Below are 25,116 nucleotides of genomic sequence, written 5' to 3' on the forward strand. Positions count from 1 at the left end.
ATATTTATAATCTCTATAGGCATTGTGAATATGGCATTGCTGATACAGCATCAGATGAGAAAATAATTGTAAAACATTTACCCCAGGGTCTGTCACAGAGTAAGAACTATTAAATGTTAGCTATTATGTTTAATTATTATCATGCTATATTCCATAAGAATTGTTTAATAGACTTAGGATATAAATATAACAGGCACAGCATAAAATAAAATCAGAAGAGAAGAAGCTAAGGTTCTTAAGAGGTACTTTTGTCACTGAAGAAAATTATAAGAAGTAAGGATTCTGTCATACTCGGATAAACACTGGGCATACAAAGACAATGCTAAACAAATGAATGAATATAGATGTATAGAAAAGAATAAATAAAAATTCTTCAAGTGGTTATTTGTGCCAGAACCATGAATAAAGCTTAGATATTCATGATTCTAAGACCAGAATTCCATATATTTTACAAAACATATAAAATGTCTTCCATTCCCAATCAAATTTGCCAAAGAACTGGAATGGAGAGAGGATACTGCAAGTTCTTTGAATAGGAATCCAATAAGATTGGGCACACTGAACATTCCCAGTAAATGTGTTTGGATGACAATGACATTGCTAGACTCATCACTGAGCACTTCAGAAGTTTCACATAGGTATAAATACAACTCTTTCATGTGCACTATGCATATACTTTTAAACAAAATGTGGTTATGGTTATTCTCATTACTATTGGAAGGGGCTAGAAGGCCTGGATTTTTTCCTCATTGGGAATGATGTATTATGTAGAAAAGGGACTCAATTTATACTTTAAAATGTTGGAACTTAAGTATATGAGAGTACCAATTATACTGGCTGTAAGATATGCAGCATCCCGAATACTTTCCAGCATACCTTTGATGCAGATGGTATTCCATTGTGAGTGAACTTGGTAATTGAAATTATATGAATGGTGAAGAACAAAAAACTGAAATTCACCTGGGAGTCTGTGTATTGTGACTGTTAATTTACCAGTAAGACCTACAATGAGGAAGAATGCTTTTAAATAAATTTCTCTACACAGTTGTAGGCAGTTTGCCAAGTATTCAGATCATTATCAAACCTCAATGTTTTCCAATACCATAAGTTAGAATGTATAATTACTGTTACTATTATGTAGTTTTTAATCAGTCCCCAGATAAATTATACTTTAATGCATAAGGGAACACTTTTCTTGGAAATGAGCTTCATATTTAGAATAGAAAAAATCAATAGAAGATTTGAAACTTTTCATTTTAACCATGAATTTTCCTTTAATTATTAGAAACCAATGAAACATAAGAAAAATCAATTAGACTTTTCTTTTATGTATTTTCACTTGAGGGGGGAAAGCCTATAAATACATAAAATGAAATTAATACCTTTTGGGAGCTTCCATGAAGTTCTTCTGTTTGTTTCTTTCACCTATATTTCTTCTTTTGGTTCTAGATCATGTGTCATCTTTTCTTGATGGACTCTTCTAATTTACCATTATTTGGAGGTGTACACATATATAATTATTTGATTAGTATTTTATTTTTCTTCAAGTATATGTAAAACAATTTTTAGCATTCATTTTAAAAATTTCAAATTCCAAATTTTTTCCTCCTCTCCCCACAAATGTCATTGAGAAGGCAAGAAATTTGATATATACATGTAAAATCACAAAAAACACATTTCCATGTTAGTCATGTTATAAAATAAAACAAAGACCAAAAAAATACCCCCTCAAATAGAGTAAATATATATATACTTTTATCTGAATTCAGACTCCATCAGTTTTCTCTGGGGATGAATAGCATTCTTTCTTCCTAAGTCCTTCAGAGTTTTCTTGGATCATTGTATTGCTGAGAATAGCTAAGTCATTCACAGTTGATTGTCTCACATTATTGCTGTTACCATATACAAGGTTCTCATGGTTGTTGTTAATCATTTACCAAATAATTGTCATTTTCTGGGGACTGTGGTAGGTAGTAGAAGGTAAGAGCAAAACAGTCTGTCCTGAGGAAGCATGTTTTACAGAGAGGAATCAACACATACATAATGCTAAGAAAGAGTAATATCATTCAGAGGCAAAATGGGAAGTTATAGATCTCACACTTGGCACATATTGACCAAGAACATTGATTGAAGTGGGTGGCAGATAGGTGGTTCAGTGAATAGAGCACCAGCCCTGGAATTAGGAGGACCTGAGTTCAAATACGGCCTCAGACACTTAACATAAAAACCTAGCTCTATGACCTTGGGCAAGTCACTTAACCCCAGTTGCCCTTCAAAAAGCAAAAACAAACAAGCAAACAAAAACATTGATGGGTTGGTGAGTACATATGAAGTAATTGTTATCATTTCTTCAGATTTCCTAAGTACCAGAAATTTATATTAATGGGAAAACTACTCACCAGAGAGTATATAATTTCCTATTAGTTCATGTAATTCTTTGGGAGAAAGGTATGGGACATCATATGTGTCATAGTTCTTCTACATGCCTACTCCTTTAGCTTACATATATATGTGATGCTAGACTTGTTCTATGGGATCTGCCCTCCACTATTTCTCATTCAGTCAAACAGGCTTTTATCAACTAAAGTATGCAAACTTAGCAAAAAAATAGAACTGTCACAAAATGGAATGGATACCTCTAGAGTTATGGCTTTGGTTATTTCAACCATGTTCCAAAATCCTACAGTGGTACCTGGAAAATGGTTATATGTAAAACAAAATATGACACTATTGATAAAAATAAAGACTGATATAAACAATTGTAGAAATATAAGTCTCTCATGAGAAGCTGAGACAACATAATAAAAATTACAATCCTACTGAATTTAATTTCCTAATTCAGTGCCATACCAATCAAACTACCAAAGTATTTTATGGAGCTCAAAAAAGTAGTAACAAAATTCTTCTAGAAAACAAAAGGTCAGAGACATCAAAGGGCTCAATATTAAAGTGAAGACTGGAGACCTAGAAAATGTCAAAATATATTACAAAGCAGTAATCATCAAAACAATCTGTTATCAGCTAAGAAATAGAATGGCAGATCAGTGGGATAGATTAGGTATACATTATATAGTAGTAAATGACCATAGTAATGTAATGTTTGATAAACCCAATGATCCAGACTTTTTTAAAATTTTATGCTTATTTTTTGTTTATAACATTTATTTCTACAAGATTTTGAGTTACACATTTTCTCCCCATCTTTCCCCTACCCATCACCCCAACACAGTGATCCCACTGAATACCCCCTCCCCCAATCTGCTCTCTCCTATATCCTCTCCAATGTCCCCTCTGATTTTCTGGTAGGGCTAAATGGATCTCCATGCCCCAGTGCCTGTATATCCTATTTCCTAGTTGTATGTAAAAAATAAATAATACACACAAAAATAACTGGCCATATAACCTTGAGCAAGCTATTTAACCCCAATTGCTTAGGGGAGGCCAGGTGGTGCAGTGAGTAAGAGTGCCAGCCCCAGCATCAGGAGACCTGGTATTGATTCCAGCCTCAGATACTCGGCACCCACACAAAAATAACTGGCCATGTAACCCTGAGCAAGTTACTTAACCCCGATTGCTTTAAAAAACAATAATAATTTTAAACATTTAATTTTAAAACTTTGAATTCCAGATTCTTTCCCTTCTTCCCTCATCTCCCACCCTTACTGAGAAGATAAGCAATTCAATATAAGTAGTACATGTCTAGTTATGCAAAACATTTCCATAGTGGATATATTGTGAAATACTGACATATTTCCTTCCATCCTATCCTGACCCCCACTTGTTCTATTTTCTACTTTGACTCTGTCCCCTTTCAAAGGTGTGTGCTTCTAACTATCCCCCCCCCCCAAATCGGCCCTCCCTTCTATCATCCAACCTATTGTGTCCTTCCTCCTACTTTCCTGTAGGGTAAGATATAAAATTTAGTATGTATTTTATATTCTCAAGCTAAATTCAATGAGAGTAAGGTTTCCCCATTCCCTTTTGCCTTCTTGTTCTTCCCCTCCATTGTAAGTTTTCCTTTGCCTCTTTTATATGAGATAATTTACCCTATTCTGTCTCTCCTTATCTCCTCTCATTATATTCCTCTCTCACCTTTTAATTTTATTTTTTAAATATCATCCCTTCCTATTCAATTGATCCTGTGCCCTGTATGTATAACTGTACACATACACACATATGTATTCATATGCCCATATGCCCTCCTATATAGACATATAAGTATAGATATATGTATATATACATGCATTTATATTCCCTTCAACCATCCTCATACTGAGAACAGTTTTGTAAGTTACCATTGTCTTTTTTCCATGTATGAATGTAAATAATTCAACTTTGATAAGTTCCTGATGATTGATTTTCCCTGTTTACCTTCTCATGCTTCTCTTGCTTCTTGTAGTTCAACGTCAAATTTTTCTATTCAACTCTCATTTTTTTCATCAAGAACACTTGAAAATCCTCTATTTCATTGAATGACCATATTTTTCCCTGAAACATTATACTCAGTTTTACTGGGTAGGTGATTCTTGGTTTTAATCCTAGCTCCTGTGACATGAAGAATATCATATTTGAAGCCCTTTGTTCTCTTAATGTAGAAGCTGCTACGTTTTGTGTTATCCTGATTGTATTTCTTTGCTGCTTGTAATATTTTCTCTTTGATCTGGGAACTCTGGAACCTGGCTATAATATTCCTAGGGGTTTTCTTTTGGAGATCTTTTTCTAGAGGTGATTGGTGGATTCTTTCAAATTCTGTTTTGTCCTCTTGTTCTAAAATATAAGGGCAATTTTACTTGAGAATGTTTTGAAGAATAGTTTCTAGGTTCTTTTTCAGATCATGGCTTTCAGGTAGTCAAATAATTTTTAATTTATCTTTCTTATATCTATTTTCCAGGTCAGTGTTTTCTCTAATTAAATATGTCACATTGCCTTCTGTTTTTCATGTGTTTGGATCTGTTTAATTGTATCTTGATTTCTTATAAATTCATTAGCTTCTACTTGCTCCAATCTAATTCTGAATGAATTATTTGCCTTGGGGTGCTTTTGAAATTCTTTTTCCATCAGGCAAATTCAGCTTTTTAAGGTATTCTTCTCCCCATTGCCTTTTTGGGTCTCTTTTGCCATTTGAGTTATTCTATTTTTAAAGTGTTATTTTCTTCACATAGGTTGTTGACTCTATTTTCATGATTTTCTTGCATCATTGTCATTTCTCTTCCTAATTTTTCCTCCACTTCTTTTACGTGATTTTCAAAATCTTTCTAGAGCTCCTCCATGGGCTATAACCAATTCATATTTTTCTTGGAAGCTTTTGGTGCCAGAGTTCTGACTTTGTTTTCTTCCTCCCATTCCATGTTTTGATCCTTTTTGTCCCCCCAAAAAGGAATCTAAAGTTGGATTGCTGTGCTTGCTTTGTTTCCTTTTCTTGCTCATGTTGCCACTCAATTACTTGGCTTTTGAGCTCTGTGCCACAGTAGAACTCTGCTTCCATAGAGGAGATCTTTGTCCCAGATTGCTGCAATTTTCAGCACTTCAGGAGTTATTAGTTGGGTGCCCTCTCTACAGACACCACAAGCTCTGGCTCACTGGTCACCCACCCCAGGATCTCCACCCAAGATAACAAACCAGATCCAAGTAGGTTAAAGCAAGAGCAATTACCCTCCAAATGGTTGCTTGGTCCCCCTACAATCTGCAGGAGCTCTGAAGCAGTCACATGGAGGTGACTACATGGTCACAGCACCTCTGTCACTTCTCACCTGAGGGGACAGGGGCCGGACCGTGCCTCTGTCCCCTCCAGTTCCAAAAGAGTTTCCACACTGGCCTTTCACTTTTTCTTTGGCATTTATGGGTTTATAATTCTGAAATCACCACAGCTGCTGGTGATCCACTCTCCAGAAGTCAGCTCCAGCTGCTGCTGGTTCGGGCTGCACTGTGGCTAGAACCATGGACTCACATGGGGCTGGGCTCAGCTTTCAGTGTGCTATGATGGACCCTTCCTGTTGGCCCACCAGGCTGCTTTCAGTGTGATATTTATTTCTCTCTGTCACTTTGTGGGTCTGTGGCTCTAAAGTTTGTTTAGAGTCAGATTTTGTAGGTATTTGGGGTGGTGATGGGGGGAGCTCATGGAGTTTTCCTTCTTCTATGCTGCCAACTTCACTCTGATCCCTTGATCCAGTCTTTTTAAACATGGTTTTACTCTCTGATAAAAATTTCTGGGAAAAGTTGAAAGCACTTTTGTAGAAACTTGGCATGGACCAACAGCTCACATTGCATATCAATGTAATGTCAAAATTGGTCCATGTTTTAGAAATAAAGGTTTATATCTTAAGCAAATTAGGGGAGCTTTGAAAGAAATTACAAATCAGATGTAGGGATATGGGAATATTTTATGAGGAAACAAGACATAGGATAATGGGAGTTAAAATATATTATTTTGATTACATGAAATTTATTTTAAAAGAAATAATACTAGCATTAAAATTAGATTGAAAGTAAATTTTGGATAAATTTTATAGCAAGTTTGTCTGATAAAAATCTCATTTCTCAAATAAATAGGGAAATGAAGCAAAATTATCAATTCAAGAACATTTCTGTAATTGTGAAGCAATCAAAGAATGTTAACATGCAGTTTTCAGAAGAAATCAAAGTTTTCAATACTAATAGAAAAAATGGTCTAATTAGTAATAAGAAGAGAAATGTAGATTAAAACAACTCTGAACTACCACCTGATACCTATCAAATGGGCCAATATGAAAGAAAAGAGTTAAATATTGTAGGAGATATAGAAAAATAGGTATATTATTGCATTGTTTGTGGAATTGCGGATTATTCCAACTGTTCTGGGGATCAACTTAGAATTACGCTATTATAATCTTAGATCTTTAGGCCTTCACCACCACCACCACCCCCCCATAATGGGAAGCTATAATTTACAGAATCTAGGAATGGAAAACCTTAGCAATAGTATTTTTAATACTATTAATGCCCCAAAATAATGAGAAAGGTACCTTGGAGCATACCTTTCCCTTTAGGGGTAACATACCTTCCCATAGGAACAATCCCACTACGCGGAATGGATTCATGTCTCTCTCTTCCCCAACACAGCAGTGAGTTTTATTCCATGATAACATATGATTTTAAATTGTATTTAGCGTCCCATTCTCCCTTCTCCTTTCCTCACTCCCATCTGTCCCAGTCTTTCCAATCACTTTTCAATAACATTTAGCATCAAATTGATCTCCATTGTGTGACATATTATTTTTGTCATCTAAACTCACTAGGAATTTATTTTTTTAATTATGAGTTCACTAATCTCTCAATATGCACAAATTTATTATACACACAGGACATTAATCTATTGACAGCTGTACCTACACTGCAGAAAGATGTGATTCCACTTCTGGAAAACCAGCATCAATAGGGGACCACTTTGTCTTCCCAGGAGATATTTTCTCATGCCAGAGGATTGTTCCAAAACATGTACTCAAAAAGCTATAAAACTGTTCATACCAAATGATGTTGGTGATGGTTGCAGAGAAAACAAGTAAATATTTATATGAACTGATGCAAACTGAAGGGGTTAGAACCCAACCATTCTTACTGTATACACCAACATCATCAAAATAAAGAGCAGTGAAAGACTTAGGTTAGGTATTCTGATCAACACAATGACCCATGATATTTCCAAAGGACTCATAATGAAAAATGGTATCCAACTCCAGAGGGAAGGCTGATGAACACAGTCCAGTTTGAAAAATATTCTTTTTTCAACTTATTTGTAATGCTTTTTATTTTTGCAACATGGCTGATGTGCAAATATGTTTTGTAAATTTCACATTTATAGAGGGAGTCATATTGCTTGCTTTTTTCAATGGGTGGGGAGAAGGGTAGAAGGGAAAAAAAAGAATTTGGAGCCCAATATTGAAAAATGTAAACTTTAAAAATAAAAATATGGTCCTTTTTCTGAAAAATATTGGAGTCATTAAGAAAGATAATAAATGAGCATTTTTAAATATCTGTCATCAGCCAGCTTCTGTGCCAACTTTGCCAATGATATATTTTGATCCTACCAACAATCCTAAAAGGAAGTGATATTATCTCCATTTGAAAGTTTAAGAAATTGAGGCAGATGTAAATTAAGTTACTTGACTAGGGTCACACTCCTACTAAGTGTCTGAAATAACTTTTGAACTCAGCTGTTTCTGACTCCAGGCCCAGAGACATGTACACTGGGCTACATAGGTACCTAATAAAAAATTCATTTGATCATCACAAAAATCCTGGCATGTAGATGCTGTGATTTGTGCTATTTAACTGAAAGGAAAAATAGAAAGATGTGAAGTTACTTATCAAAAGTCAAATAGCTCATGCATAAGGATAGATTAAAAATTATTTCTTAACTCTCCAACCAATACTCTTCACTGCACTGCCCAAGTACTTCTAAAAGATTATAATTACCTAAAGGCAAGCCAGCCTACTCCCTTCCCTCTGGTTATTCTTGGTGCCCAACAGTAATTCCATTTGTACTCATCAGTCCTAGAGATACATCCCAAAGCACAAACTCTTCAGCCTGCCTACCCTACATTACATTGTATTCTGGGTTCTAGTTATTCTTAGTCTTCTTGACTTTTAGTGTTTAGGTGATTAAAATAACCTGTTCTTCTTGTCCACAGACCTCTCACACGAGTCTGTGCAAATATCCTTGGCCTCAGTGTAAGAATTAAACATCACACACAATGGAAGCCTGGAATATGTGTTAATAAACACTTCATGAAAATAGGTAGAGCAGTGAACTTTGTCCTTTATTACTGTAATATGTAATACGATCACATGAACTCCATTAAACATCTTCAGTGCTTCAGGGACATTGCCTCATGGGACCTGAGAAAACGATAAAGTCTGACTCTAGCAGCTGGCAGTACATATAAAACAAGCAAGCCACAGATCATTCTACTTTCCAGATATGCAGGTAAAATTTTTCTTTTTGATCTTCTAGTATAAGATGTATCAAAAATCACATATGTTCCATGAAGCTTAGTTCAAAAAGTCTAACCTTATGCTGACCACTGCATGGGTGAATGTGACCTTGTGGTGAATTCACTCAAAGTGAAATGAAATGAAATGAAATCATCCTAGCAAGTTTACAGATCACAGGTCCTAGCACTGACTAATGTCATGCATTATTTTCTGTTCCCCCAAAGATCAAATAATTTTTGATAAGGGGTCAGTAATAGCATATGGGATACCAATGATTTTTGAGGTCAGTGCTATGCAACTGGAGACAATCTGAAGAACATTTTTAAAATCCTTTTTGAATATCTGGGAAGGAAAGGCATTAACAACAAAATTGTAAATGCAGATAATTTTCAAAATGCAGGAAGCAAAATGTAATCTCTCTGATAAGGCAAAGTGAAACAAGTCTCCTGAGGGCAAGTATATCCATAATGTTTTTTTCAAGATTTTACAATTCAAGATAGCAAATGAAAGAGACTGGAACAGAAATTGAATTTTTAATTTAAAAGGTTTAGAGAACTCCTAAGAATGAAATTTCTTCTCTTTTCATTGGCTATGACTTTGTCTAAAACCTATAGACAGTTACATCCATTGCTAGGAGGTTACGTGACTAGTATGGGTTATATTGAGATGTGCTGGGTATGGTATTAGGATCTAATTCTATTTGGTTCCAAGGTCAGGTTGATATATTTGCTGTTCAGTTGTATAGTAGGGTCTTTCTCTTCATGACACTGTGAATCATACTGGTACCTATCTTATCCTAAGTCATGTACAAGGTATTATCACCTACTCTAGCTTCTTTCAACATCTTATTGTGAGCCTTCTACACACTAATTGAAATTATTTTTTAATACAAAATATTTTAGTTGTTTTAAAGTTAAAATATTTTAAGTGTTAGTCATGGTATTATCCTGTTCCATCTCTTGAGGTTAAAGAGCTTCATAATTCAACTTATATTATGTAATATAAAGGCACAAAGTCTTTCTTATTTATGACAGGTTGACATGATATGATATATGATATGATATGATAACTGTGCTGTACTTGGGTGGGAAAACTCTAGCCAGTTTTATTCAAGACATTTTAATGTACTGTTTAATTGACTATGCAAACAGTACTAAAGAAGGCTTCTTTCTTTTATTCTCAGAATATCATCCTTAGATAAAAGAAATGATCAAGTTGAATGAAACAACTGAGAGCCAAGTGACCGAATTCATTCTCATTGGTATCACACACCGTCCTGAGCTCCAGGGCCCCCTCTTTGGGCTATTTTTCCTCAACTACCTAGCCATTGCTGTGGGGAACTTGGGCCTCATCATCCTAACCAGTGTTGATTCCCATCTGCAAACTCCCATGTACTTTTTTCTTAGGCATCTGGCATATGTTGATCTTGGCTACTCTACAGCAATTGGTCCAAAAATGCTGGTCAGTTTCACAGAGGAGAAAAATACAATTTCTTACAATGGGTGTGTGATACAGATATTTTTCATTGGGATTCTTATAACCTGTGAATTTTTCATCCTCTCAGCCATGGCCTATGACCGCTATGTGGCTATCTGTAAGCCCCTCCTCTACATGGCCATCATGTCAGACAGGGTATGTTGGGTCTTTCTAGCTATCTCATACATTCATAGCCTTATGGTTTCCCTGGTGATCACAATAAAGATTTTTAATTTGTCATTCTGTAAATCTAATATAATACGACATTTCTACTGTGACAGTCTTCCTTTATTATCCATTATATGTTCAGACACAAGTGAGACTGAACTCATCATTATGGTTATTTCTGCTTTTAATTTGATTTCTTCTCTTTTCATTATTCTTGCTTCCTATACGGTCATTCTGGTGACCATCCTCAGGATGAACTCTGCGGAAGGCAGGCAAAAGGCCTTCTCCACCTGTGGTTCTCATCTCACAGTTGTAACTGTGTTTTATGGAACACTTCTCTTCATGTATCTGCAACCCCAGTCAAGCCACTCTTTTGACACAGACAAAATAGCCTCTGTGTTTTACACTCTGATAATGCCTATGCTCAACCCTTTGATCTATAGCTTGAGGAACAAAGAGGTAAAAGGTGCCTTGAAAAGATTCTTTAAAAAACTGATATAAATATGTCATTAAATGTCTAAGCTAGAGTACATTTCCATTGCGTTATGAGAAGCACATAAGCTTCAGCTAGATTTCTTAAACAACTTCCCCCTAATTCTTTTCCTTTCTTCAGTAAAGAAAATCCCTACTAATATACACTAAAAGAAGGATTTTTGTTTGTTAGTGGTTTTTTTATAATTATCAATCTTTAGTAGAGCTTGGTTGAGCAAAATTTTTTATTGAAGGGGTCTATTAGGGTATTTCATAACAATTATCTTTATAAAAAGCGACTTGTGTAAAAGTAAATATTCTAAATCTGGTTAAAGTGTTTTAGTGTGGAAGTATATCACTATACAAACTATATATACTATAGTATATCACTATACAAACATTTAGAGGATGCTGGTGCCAAGTACTGTGCTAGCATTAAGGATATACACAGATAATCAAAGAGTGGTTCTTGTCATCAAGGAACGTACAGTTTATTCAGGGAAGCAATGTATCCATGAACATCTCACTGCTGCCACAGGAAAGGATCTGCTTTGGAATGTCTCTTATTCATCAGAAGTTTATCCTAATTATTGCCTGAATTTCCCCTCTACAGCTTTCAAACATTGCTCCTGCTCTTCTTTTCTGCAACCAAAAAGAATATGTTCTTTCTTCTTTGTGATATTGATGCAATTTTGCATATCATGAGTTTCTATCACTTTGATATTATGGTTGCCTCCCTCTCTTCACCCAGTAGTTTAATAATGTTCATTTTTAACTCTGTTATGCCAAATTAAACACAGCCCTCCAAATTGGCCTGGCCAGAACAGAATACAATGGACAGTTGCATCCTATGACTGGATATTAAATATATCTTAACGAAAATAATTCAATTAATAGAAATCAAATCAATAACTTCCTTGGCTTATATATAATAACTTAGACTCATACTAATGTTGGAATACTTTAATAACTCTAGATCTCTTTAAGAGGAATGCCTAAGATCCCATATATTTTCTGTTTTTTATAATAGATTTTTCAGGCCAAATCAAATGTGAAATTATCCATGTATCTGAATAGATTTATTTTATGTTGTTAATCTCATCTTATTGCATATCAGGTTTAAGAACTACTAGAAGAAAATTCTTGCCTTGTACCTGGAAAGGGCCTTAAGCAGGACTTCTGCAAGGTGTTTCTGACAAATTGGGTAAGAAAATGCCTGGTTGATAGATTTCATTATTTTGATTTTCCCTTTCTTCTTCTTCCACTCTCCACACCAGGAAGAAAACATATTGTTCTGTATTAGTCAGTACCACAACCTCCTCTTTGATTTTTGTGAATGGAAGGGTAATTGGGGAGGACTTTTGAGGAGATGTGCTGGGAAAGGAATTGGAAATACTGGCCTGGATACATTAGTCATGATGTAAGAAGACACTATAGTATTGCCTAGTGATTTGTTGTAATATGTGTTTTAAAAAAAAATTAAGTACTTACAATTATCTTTTTTAAACTATTTGTATAGAAAATTTCTAAGCAGTTTACTTCTGCTCCAGTGAATTTTTTTTGGAGGAGGGAAGGCAAGGCAATTGTGGTTAAGTGACTTGACCAAGGTCACACAGCTAGTAATTTTGTCAAGTGTCTGAGGCTGAATTTGAACTCAGGTACTCCTGACTTGAGGTCCAGTCCTCTATACATTGAACTGCCTAGCTGCCCCCCTCCACTGAAATATGGCAACACAAAATTCCCCTTCAACTAATTGGAATACAGAATTGTTTCATTCAAAATGCTTCATCATTATAATATTTAAAGCATGGACATTCCATAATAATCTCAATGATTTTACAGTTTCAATTTAATTTCTACTGAAAAAAAAATTAGTTGACAACTCTGCTTGCCCAAAGTAATCCATCTCCAGCTATCCTCAGGTTGTAAGAGTGAAAACAAATATAAAGAATAACCTCTCCCTACATAATGGCGTAAGTGATCTCATATAGAAGAGGCAAGGAAAAATGGTTACAATGGAGGGGAAGAATAGGAAGGCAAAAGGGATATATGAAAAATCCGACTTTTGTAGGTAGAGTTCATAAATATTGCCTTATAAAAATTTTTAATTTCAGTTTTCAACATTCAATTCCACAAGATTTTGAGTTACAAATTTTTCTCTCCCTGTCTTTTCCCTATCCCCACCACAAAATAGCAAGCCTACTGAATATCCATTCCCTCAATCTGTTCTCTCTTATATCCTTCCCCTTCACCCTCCTAACTTTCTAGTAGGGCAATATGGGTTCCTATAACTTAGTACCTGTGTATCTCACTTCCCAGTTGCATGTAAAAAACAACAACAACAAAATTTTGAAACATTTGTTTTTAAAACTTTGAGTTACAGATTTTTTCGATTCTTCCCTCCTCACTCACCCCCACTGGGAAGATAAGTAACTCAATATAGGTTGTACATGTGTAGTTACCAACATCATTTCCATAGTAGCTGTATTGTGAAAGACTAACTATATTTCCTTTCATCCTATACCACCCCCCTCACTTAATTTATTTTCTACTTTGACCCTATCCCTTTACAAAAATTTTTGCTTTTAACTTCCCTCTCCCCAAATCTGCCCTCCCTTTTATCCTCCCCCCTCTTATCCCCTACCTCCCCTATTTTCCTGTAGGGTAAGATACCCAATTGGGTGGGTTTGTTATTCCCTCCATAAGTCAAATTCAATGAGAATCAGGTTCCCATTCCCTTTCAACTTCCTGCCCTTCCCCTCCATTGTAAAAGTTTTCTCTTGCCTCTTTTTTTTTGAAATAATTTAACCTAATCGATCACTCCCTTTCTTCTACTCCCAATAAATTCCTCTCTCACCTCTTAATTTAATTTTTAGATATCATTCTTTCATATTCAACTCATCCTGTGCCCTCTGTCTATGTATACATGAACATACAAATGCCTACACTCATATATATATATACATATATATATATATATATATATATATATATTTGTATATACATACAACCTCCTAAACATACACATATGTATGTATACATATGTATTCCCCTCAACTGTCTTTATACTAAGAAAAGCCTTATGAGATACAATTATCATTTTTCCATGTAGTCATGTAATAGTTCAACTTTAATAAGTTCCTTATGATTTCTTTTTCCAGTTTACCATTTCATGCTTCTCTTGTTTCTTGTATTTGAAAGTCAAATTTTATGTTCAGCTCTGTCTTTTTTTTTTCATCAAGAATGCTTGAAAGTACTCTTTTTCATTGAATGGCCATACTTTTGCCTATAACATTATACACAGTTTTGCTGGGTAGGAAATTCTTTGTTTTAGTCCTAGCTCCTTTGACCTCTAGAATATCATATTCCAAGCCCTTCTGTCCCTTATGGTAGAAGCTTCTAGGTCTTGTGTTATCCTGATTGTGTTTCCACAATACTGAAATTGTTTTTTCCTGGCTGCTTGCAGTATTTTCTCCTTGACCTGGGAACTCTGGTATTTGGCTATAATATTCCAAGGGGTTTTCTTTTGGGGATATTTTTCAAGTGGCAATCCATGAAGACTTTCAATTTTTACTTTGCCCTATGGTTCTAGAATATCAGGGCAATTTTGCTTGATAATTTCTTGAAAGATGGTGTCTAGACTTCATTTTTATCTTAGCTTTCAGGTAGTACAATAATTTTAAAATTATCTCTCCTGGATCTATTTTCCAGGTCAGTGGTTTTTCCAATGAGATATTTCACATTTCCTTCTATTTTTTTTCATTTGTTTGGATCTGTTTTATAGTATCTTGATTTCTCCTAAAGTCATTATCTTCCAATTGCTCTGATCTAATTTTGAAGTAGTTATTCTCTTTAGTGAGTTTTTGAAATTCCTTTTCCATGAGGCAAATTTAGCTTTTTAAAGCATTCTTCTTCTCATTGGTTGTTTTGGGCCTCTTTTGCCATTTGAGTTAGTCTATTTTTTAAGGTGTTATTTTCTTCAGTCAGGCTGTTGACTCACTCTTCATTATTTTCCAGCCTCATTGTCATTTCTCTTCCCAATGTTTCCTCTACTTCTCTTACTTGATTTTCAAAATCCTTCTTCAGCTCCTCCATGGCCTATAACCAGTTGATATTTTTTCTTGGAGGCTTTTGATGCAGGGGTTCTGACTTTGATGTCTTCCTCTTACTCCATGCTTTCATCCATTTTGTCCCCAAAAAAGGATTCTATGATCTGTTTGTGCTTCCCTTGATTGCTCATATTGGCAGTTAATTACTTGACTTTTGAGTTCTTTGCAATGGTAGAACTCTACATCCAGTATGGAGAGAGCTATGTCCCAAGTTGCTGGGAGTTTTTCATCTGTTAGAGCTATTGGAAGGGTGCTCTCTCTACAGCTCCCACGAGCTCTGGGTCACTGGTCACACAGCCCAGGACTACCACCCAAGATTGTGATCTGGATCAAAGCAGGTCAAAGCAAGAGGGCTTACACTCTGAATGGTTGTTTGGTCCCCCTACAATATAAAGACCAGGAGCTCTGGAAGCAGTCAAGCAGCTGAAGCTGCATCCACCACCCCTCCTCTGCTTCTCACTCCAGGGGGTAGCAAATGGATTGTACTCTTTTATCTTCCCCTGGACCAACCAAGTTCCACACTGACCTTTTACTTTGTCTTTGGAATTTATGGATTGAGAAGTCTGGAAACTGCTACCGCTACTGGTGATTTGCCCTTGTGAAGTCTGCTGTAACTGTTGCTGCTGTTCAGGGCTGCGGTGGGGCTAAAACTACGGCTCAGGCAGGACTTCCCTCGGCTCCCAATGCTCTGTGATGGACCCTTCCTGTTGGCTTGCCATGCTTCCTTCAATGGGAGATTTGTTTCCCTTTGTCACTTTGTTGGTTCTGTAGCTCTAAAGTTTGTTTAGAGTCTTTTTTTTTTACATGTATTGGAGGAGGTGGAAGTGGGAGCCATGTGTAAGTCCTGTTTCTACTCTGCCCTCTTGGCTCCACCTCCATAAATATTATCTTGTTAAAGTTTCACAACAACCCTTTGAGGAGATATAATAAATATTTTAAACTCCATTTTGTTGATGAAGGAACTGAGCCTAAAAATGATTGCATAACATGCCTAGGTCACCTATCTTATAATAGTCAAAGATAAGGTTGGGATAAGTTCCCCCTAATTATAAGTGCAATATTCTGTACTTTATCACCTACTATAGGGCACTTTTCAACTTATGGAAATCCAATTACTCAAAGTAGTCACCATTATTGTCATAATCCCAATAATCCTTTATAATCATCAATACTATACCTCTTTCTCCTCCTCTTCCTTCTTATCAACAACATCATCATCATCATCCTCATCATCACCATGATATCAAATACCTTTTTTCTTTAATTTTCACTGATACATCCATCTTCTGGATCACACACTACAGTAAATGCACAGAAATATCAGGCTTAGGGTAATAATATTTTCAAGGTATTCCTAAATGTCTTAGTGAAAAGAAATGGAAGTGAACATACTGCTGAGAAAATTTTGGATCTAATATCAGAAAAATAGAAACCAAAGGTATACATGAATTTGTAAGAGGATGCTAAGAGTGTGATGGGAAAGAAAGAGGATGAAGTACATGGCTGATCCCTAATTCTTACAGAGAGTCAAAACCACCAACCTACTAGTCAGCAGAGTGGATAGAACACTGAGCTTGAAATCAGAAAGACTCATCTTTTTGAGTTAAAATCTGGCTGTAGATTCTTATTAACTATATGACACTGAGCAAGGCACTTCACTTTATTTGCCTCAGTTCTTCAGTTTTAAAATGAGCTGGAGGAATAAATGGCAGACTATTTCAGTATCTTTACCAAGAAAAGCCCAAATGGGATCATAAAGAGTTTGACATGACAAAAAACTGAAAAATAAGCAATGACTGAATAAAGATCACCAGAAAATTCCACATAGAAAGAATCATGAAAAACTGAATTTGTTAGTCCAGTGTTAAATAAAATGAATAAAAAAAGGATTTGGTGAAGAACTTCTATTTTGACAAAAACAGGTTGGATCACTGCAAAGTTATTTGTCACAAATTAGGGCCAGACTTACTGAACACACAGGGACAACTGAGTGACACCGTAGATAGAAGACCAGCCCTAGAAGTATGAGTTCAAATCATGCCTCAGATATTTACTCTGTTCCCCTAGGCAAATTATTTAATCTCTGCCTCAATCTCCTTATATGCAAAATGCAGATAATTATAGAAATTATCTACAAGCATGGTTTTGAGGATAAAAGAAATAATACTTGAAGACCATTTAGAAGAGTGTCAGGCACACAGCAGGATCTGTTTAAGTTATTATTTTTGTTTTTATTAATGTTATTATGCCAAATGTAAGGGTTATGGGATTTAAAGATTTTCCATGCCCCATTGGAGATGCTGACGTAGCAGGAAGGGGCGGAGCAAGAGGAAGCGGAAGCCAAGCTAGAGTTCCTGCGGTGGCTAGCAGTGGTGGTGGTGGTGGCGGTGGCAGCAGCAGTAGCAGAGGCAGCGGCAGCAAAAGCATGAATCCCTTTTTGAGTCAGCCAAAATTTCTGCTAAGGACTCCTGCTGAGGACTGCCAGGGGCCAGAGCTGCTGGGAGCGTGCTTCCTGGACGCTGGGTAGTTGCTGTGAGTGGGGAGAGGAGGACCTTTGCCTGAGGTAGCCTGTTCTGTTTTAAAGGCTTGGTGCTTTCTACTTAATCTGCCTGTGCCAATTTGATAACTACTCTGATGGCTTTGACTTTCTGCTTTTGGGACTCAGTCTTTGGGTATTTTAATAAATGTTCTAGCTTATTCGCCCATATAGAAAGCCTGATATATTTTGTGATGGATAACCACATCAGCATATTTACAATTTCCATAGGCATTGTGAACATTGCATTGCTGATACACCGTATTCCATAATAAATCCAAAATGAATTGATGACCTAAATATAAAAGGGAATACTACGACATAAAAATGGAAGAGAACAAAATCAATATATTCCACAGGAATAAATTGCCAGACAAGCAATTAATAAGTTTTATAATAAAACATATGTGATCCACACTGTTAGAGGCACTGGAAATGAAAAGACAAAAATAAACAAATGAATGAATGAAGTTCATATATGCCTGAGACATGACTTTAGATTTTCATGATTCTAAGGCCACCTTCCATCCATGATGCACCAATCATTGCATATTGTCTTTTATTTGACCTCATAGGTGTCAAGTAACTGTTATAGAGAGAGGATAGTTTTCCAGCAAAGATACTGAAAAGTCCTTGGATTCAACAAGAATGGGTTAAATTGGCATACCCAGTAAATGCATCTATGATAATGATATAACTAGGCTTATAATCTATTAATTCAAAATGTTTGCATTAGGTATTAATACATTTTGTTCATGTACAAAATGCTGACTCAATAACAACAAAATTAGAGTATATAGAAATGGTATGGGAAGCCTCTAGAGGTGTGGCTTTAGTTCTTTTGACACAATTTTGTTTCATGTTTCAAAACCATACAATAGAACTTATCAAATATTGATTTTTGTAAAAGGGCCTATTTTGAAAAAAAAAAAAGGGAGAGGCATTAAGAAGATAAAGAAAGAAATATTCATTACATGTCTACTAAATGCCAGTCTGTTGTAAACCATGCTATATCTTATTTGACCTTCAAAATAATCCTATAAGGAAGTGTTAATATAATATCCATTTTAAAATTAAAGAACGTGAGGCAGACAGAGATCAAGTGACTTTCCCAGGGTTACACTGAAATGTGTCTGAAGTCAAATTTGAACACAGGTTTCCTGACTCTAAATCCAGTGATAGACATTATTTTTCACATTGGTGCCTAATAAAAATTTCCTTTGATCCTCACAAAAATCCTAGCAGATAGGTTCCATTAACCCTATTGTAAAAGAAAGAAAAAGAGACAGAAATAAGTTGTTACTTACAATGGGACAGATACTCTATGAGAATATATTTGAAATCAGTTCTTCCTGATTTCATGTTCAGTGATCTATTTACTGCACCACCTAGCTTTTCCTAAAAGATGATGTATACTATTCTAAGGGAACCTAGGTTATACAGTGATATAGTATACCAGACCTGGAGTCAGAAAGACTCATCATCCTTAGTCCAAAACTGTCCTTGAACACCTTTTATCTATGTAACCCTGAGTAGGTCACTTAGCTCTGTTTCTCTCAGTTTACCATAAATAAAATTAACTGGGGAAAGAAATGGTAAACCATGCAAGTATCTCTGCCAATAAAGCCCCAAAGGGGCTCATGAAGAATTGAAGATGACTGAAATCACTGAACAAAATAGTCTAAAGTCAATCTAGCCTGCTCACATCCTTCTGCTATTTCTGGGCCTAAAACTAAGGTTAAGCTTTCCCAGATCTGCTTCCAAAAATGCAGCCACTTCACCTTGCCCATTCGACTTTATGCTATATTCTAGGTACTGGGTTTCCTTCATTTTTCTGACCTTTGATGTGTCATTGGTAAAATAAATTCTTCTGGTTGACTACAGAACTCTCCCAGAAGATTCTGAAATATCCTCAAACTCGAGGACTAGGAAAATGTCAACCACATACAGGAGCCTGGCAATTAATGGTATTTAATAAAATTTCATGGAATTAGGTGACATAATATTATATGACATAATATAACATAATATTATATTATATATGTATAGTTACACATTAGAGATACCACATCTCAACAATTTCTTTGAGAAGATAGTATGAAATTCATTAAAGTTCTCCAGTGCTTCAGGGACCTGGCCTCATTGGGACTTAGAAGCCATAAAGTCTCCCTCAAGCAGCTGGTAGAAGTGAAAACATGTACAAGTCACAGAAGATTCTACCTTCCAGGTGAAAAGGTAACGTTACTATTTTTTTAATGTCTACTTAGCAAGTATCAAAAATATTACGGGGTGCAAGCAGTTCAGTTCCAAAATTCAAAAAACATACCCACTGTGAGAGTGAATGGGGAAATTTAAGAGCCATGTTACAAATTCACTCAAATTAAAACTGCATGAGATGATTCGTAAAAAACAATCGATCACAATGCATAGTTCTCAACAATGACAATTGATTTTCTGCAATCAGAGATATCAAACAGATTTTGTCAAGGAACATGGATCACTAGTAATATATGAGAGGCCAATTGTACTTGAGAACTATGCAGTGCAAATAGACTTCATCCAAAGAATAATTTTAATATGAAATTTAAAAATTAGTTATGTCTGAGACTTGAAGGAATTAAAAAGTTAAAGTGGCAGGACTGCATCACCTTCATAATCCAGGCAGCAAAGTATTCTGTCTCAGTTAAGGTGAAATATTGGTAATGTCATAGAGTTTGGCTATCCAAATTGTCTTCCTAGAGGTCATATGTTTAGTGTTTACAGGAGATGGGAAAAGGAAGTGATATTGACCCTTTATTCTCAATATTTAGGCCATTCTCATGAAGGAAATTACATTTCTGAACACTGGACATGAATTTTGTCATCATATAATCATAGAGAGTAGTCCAGAATACTATGATGTTGCATAACTCACACAGGGTCACAAATAGATGTTGGACATACTTCACAATGATCTTTTTGGCTTCTAGGTCAACACAATACCAGTAACACCATACTGTCTCCATTAGGGATTTTCATATAGTCTACCCTTATATAATATCTCATTATGTTCTATTTACATGCTGATTAGTTAAATATTTTAAAAGTAATTGCTAATATTGTCCTATCCAAATCTTGGCATTAAATAACTTCACAATTAATTCCTAATTTTGTATAATATAACTTTAATTTCTTATTTTTTGGTGTTGTTAAGATAGTATGTAATATAATAATAGAAATGCAATGTGATTTAGTACGAAAGTTCCTATTCATCTTATCTAAAATCGTCCTACCCATTAACTTTCTAATTGACTATGCAAACAGTATGTAAAGGTTTCTTCACTTTCTTCTCAGATTATCTTTCTTGGATGGAAAAAATAAAACGACCAAAATGAATGAAAGCACAGGGAGACAGGTGACTGAATTCATTCTCATTGGCATCACAAACCTTTCAGAACTGCAGAGCCCCCTCTTTGTTGTATTTTTTCTCAACTACATGGCCACTGCTCTGGGGAATCTAGGTTTGATTATCCTAACCAGTGTTGATTCCCACCTCCAAACCCCTATGTACTTTTTTCTCAGGCACCTGGCATTTATAGATCTGGGTTATTCCACAGCTGTTGGTCCAAAAATGCTGATCAGTTTCATCGTTGAGAAAAATACTATTTCCTTCAATGGATGTGTAACACAGCTATTTTTCTTTCAGATATTTATTACCAGTGAAGTTTTTATCCTGTCAGCCATGGCCTATGATCGCTATGTGGCTATCTGTAAACCACTCCTCTATATGGTCATAATGTCAGATATGGTGTGCGGGATTTTGGTGGCTATTTCATACCTCTGCAGCACCATAGTTTCCCTATTGATCACAATAAAACTTTTTAAATCATCTTTCTGCAAATCAAATATATTAAGACATTTCTATTGTGACAGTCTCCCTCTGTTGACCATCATATGCTCAGACACAAATGAAATTGAATTAATCATTATGACCTTTGCTGCATTTAGTTTGGTTTCTTCCCTCATGATTATCCTTATCTCTTATGTATTCATTCTTGTGGCCATCCTCAGGATGAACTCTGCTGGGGGCAGATACAAAGCCTTCTCCACCTGTGGCTCTCACCTCACAGGGGTGGTTATATTCTATGGGACACTTCTCTTCATGTACCTGCAACCCCAATCTAGCCACTCCTTTGATACAGACAAGATGGCCTCTGTGTTTTATACTTTGGTCATCCCTATGCTCAACCCATTAATCTATAGTTTGAGGAACAAAGAGGTAAAAGGTGCATTGAAAAGAGTTTTTCAAAAATTGATGTAATCATTCACTTTAATGTCAAAAACAGTGTTTGGTTCTACTGTATTATTAAAGGCAATAAACTTCTTGTTTTCTTAATAATCTTTTCCCAGTTTTCCTGTGTTTTTGTATAAAAATATCTCTACCAATATGGAGTCAGATAATGGGTTTTGCTCTTAATTGTCAAAATCCAATGAAATCTAGTTTTATATATGTATGGATTATAAGGAGGACTCAATGAAATTCTATATTTGATTTATTCCCATGATGAGCATTCCACCATTGATTTAAGTTTTCTTATATGGAAGAATCAATATATTTCCAAGAATTTAGAAAAATCTGGAGCCATACCCTGTGCTAGACATGGGGTACAGAGAGATATTTTTTTAAATAGTTGTTACTGTCAATGTACTTACACTTTTTCTAAGGGAAATGAAATATCAAGGGTAGTCTCATTACCTGCCAGTATTGCCATTCTACTTTCAAATATTTCTAATTGTTCAGAAGTTTACCCTTACCATACCTTCAGTTTCCCCTCCCTTACTTCCACACATTGATTCTGGTCTCCTCAATAACCAAGAAGAACAACACTCTTCCCTCCTCTTTGCAGCAATTATTCCAACACACGAGGAAAGTTTCCATTCCTTCTGTTCGGAAACAACAGTGGTTTACAAAGAGTGTCCCAAAAGTTTTAGTGCACTTTTAAGTTTTGAAAGATTACAATGATCTACAACTTTCAGGACAGTATCTACTGTGAGAGCACCTGTGATCAAATACCAAGTCTCTTATCTGTGTCTTGTGGTATTCTAGGTAACAAGTTTATACTATCTGACTCTTGCTCATCTGTAAAATGTTCAGGTTTAATGCGATAAATTTTAAGGTTCATTTTATTTCCAAATCTATGACGCCCTGAATCCATTTTTTGTGGTAACAAAACAGTGTCTAAACCCATCCCTCATGCGTCATGTGCACCCCTTTCTTCAATATTGAGGCTAACTCCCTCTGTTCTCCCCATAGCTTCTCAATGTCTATCCTGAACTCTATCACTGAAAATGGAACACAATGTTCCAGCTGTTGTCTTGATCAGGCAAAATGCAACCAGACAGTCATGTCCTATGATTGGACGCTGTGACTTTCTTGGTGCAGTTCACCTTGGCTTTCTTCATTGTTACATAATATTCTAGATTCATACTGGAGTTGTTATTGTTGCTCAGTCTTTTTCAGTCATGTCCAATTCTTTTTGACCCCATTTGACCCCATTTTGTCATGTTTCTTGTCAAAGATACTGGAGTGGTTTATCATTTCCTTCTCTGGTTCATTATATAGATGAGGAAAACAAGGTGATTTTGCCTAGGTTTATGCAGCTTGTAAATGTGTGACACACCTTGGCTTCTAATGAACCACTTTTATGCCATAATATAAGGAAAGCCAAAACACAAATTTGAGTAGAAATGTCAAAAATCCTGGTGGTATAATCACAATCAAGATTGCTTTCAGTGCGTTAAGGACTAGGTGGGACTAAATGTATTTTGGAGCCAATCTCAGCATTTTTAGCGAGTTTTTAGGAGGCAATTTTGGTATGGACACCCTATAATCATATAAGGTGAAATTTAAAAAGTGTGACACACACATGCATAAGCACGCATGTGCCTGTACATGTATATCTCTCTTCATGAACAATGTAACAAATTTTCCCACAGCCTAAAAACCCACACTTTTCTTAGTCTTCATTTCAGCTGTTTTGTTTTGTTTTAACTAATTTAAATATGTCTTTACAATTTAATACCTTTAAGTTGTTAATGTCATTTTAATGAATGCCAGGTTAATGAACTCCTAGGAGAAAGTTCTTGGCTTATAGGGGAAAAGAGACCTAGAGACAGGACTTCCCAAGAGGTGTTACTGGCTGATTAGGTAAGAAAGTACCTGGTTGATAGCTTTTTTTACTAGAATTTTCTCTTCCTTCTTCCAACCTCCACCCAAGGAATAAGACCTATTGGTCCCTTTTAGTCTTTATAACAGCCTCCCTTGCAGTTATCTCCAATGAGAAAGGACTTGGAGATTTTTAATGAAAATAACAAAAGTTATCTTCCTAGTAGGTGTGGATGAAGAGGAAAGAAGGGAAAGAATCTGGAAATCAAAGTTTTAAAAACAAATGTTAAAAAAAATGTTTTTACATGCAATTGGGAAATAAGACATACAGGCACTGGGATATAGAAATCCATCTTACCCTACTAGAAAGTTAGAGGGGGCATGGGGAGGATATAAGAGAGAGCAGATTTGTGGAAAGGGTAATCAGTAGGCTTGCTATATTTGGGTGGGTGTAGGGGAAAGATGGGGAGAAAATTTATTACTCACAATCTTGTGGAAATGAATGTTGAAAACTAAAAATAAACAAATGTTTAAAAATTTAAATAAATTTTTATAGAAAATAATAAAATTTCTTGGACAGGAACTGTACATCCTGACTTAAGGGAGTCTAGGAAATAATGAGGTATGAAGTCACTATATAATTTCCTAGTGATTTCCTAACAAATACTTTAAAATAGATTACTGATGATTTTCTCTGTCTAAATTATATCCTTTTGTTCAGGAGTGGTGCATCTAAATCTTGCAACACATGATTTCCCTTGCAGTGATTAGAAAATATTAATAATGCTTTCATTAATAAAATATATGATAACATGGGCTTTATATGAACCTCAATGACTTCCCAGTTTTATTTTCATTTCTGTTTAAAAAAAATAACTGACAAACCTATTCTTTGCTAGTAAGCCATTTCAGTATTTCTCAGGCCCTGTGAGTGAAAATAGCTGCACAGAATACCCTCTCTCAATGGTATCCTTACAGTGGTATGGTAGTATAAATTGAAATTCTGTTTGGGTTTGGTTTGTCTTAATTTTCTAATGCTTCTTCTTAAATAGATTATTTTGTTGCAGTGGGAAAATGTGCTTTCATTTTACATATTTTAAAACTATTACAAGAAATCCAATAAGAAAAAAATATGGATAATTGCTGACATTCCAATTTTTTTTTTCAAATGCATTATTAACTTCTGGTTTGCATCATTGATTTCCACCAGATCTTGAGTTACAATTTTTTTCCCCATTTTT

At 35.5% G+C, this 25,116-nt stretch overlaps 2 protein-coding genes across 4 annotated transcripts; both read left to right on the top strand.

Moving 5' to 3' along the window:
* The first annotated feature begins 3,705 nt into the window (after positions 1-3,705).
* On the top strand, positions 3,706-11,115 carry LOC138163602 (olfactory receptor 8K3-like). 3 transcript variants are annotated; one of them, XM_069091047.1, is made up of 2 exons: positions 3,706-3,723; positions 10,204-11,115. In XM_069091047.1, the coding sequence occupies exons 1-2, from the start codon at positions 3,706-3,708 to the stop codon at positions 11,113-11,115; spliced, it is 930 nt and encodes a 309-aa protein (XP_068947148.1). The 3 variants fall into 3 exon arrangements, with proteins under 3 accessions (XP_068947148.1, XP_068947147.1, XP_068947146.1); XM_069091046.1 differs by lacking the exon at positions 3,706-3,723 and adding an exon at positions 9,021-9,051 and having other exon boundaries at positions 10,211-11,115; XM_069091045.1 differs by lacking the exon at positions 3,706-3,723 and having other exon boundaries at positions 10,018-11,115.
* Positions 11,116-21,091: 9,976 nt separating this feature from the next.
* On the top strand, positions 21,092-22,030 carry LOC138163604 (olfactory receptor 8K3-like). Its single transcript, XM_069091048.1, has one exon. It carries the CDS (start codon positions 21,101-21,103, stop codon positions 22,028-22,030), a length of 930 nt encoding a protein of 309 aa, XP_068947149.1. The 5' UTR covers positions 21,092-21,100.
* Positions 22,031-25,116: the final 3,086 nt, after the last annotated feature.

The sequence above is a fragment of the Petaurus breviceps genome, unplaced genomic scaffold (genome assembly GCF_028583685.1).
Source record: "Petaurus breviceps papuanus isolate PSGF00001 unplaced genomic scaffold, PetGlider_PUasm1.0 188, whole genome shotgun sequence".
Lineage (NCBI taxonomy): Eukaryota > Metazoa > Chordata > Mammalia > Diprotodontia > Petauridae > Petaurus > Petaurus breviceps.

What these genes read in the sequence shown, in the direction of transcription:
- LOC138163604 (XM_069091048.1), top strand. Translation starts at nt 21,101, where the DNA reads ATGAATGAAAGCACAGGGAGACAGGTGACTGAATTCATTCTCATTGGC.
- LOC138163602 (XM_069091045.1), top strand. Translation starts at nt 10,177, where the DNA reads ATGATCAAGTTGAATGAAACAACTGAGAGCCAAGTGACCGAATTCATT.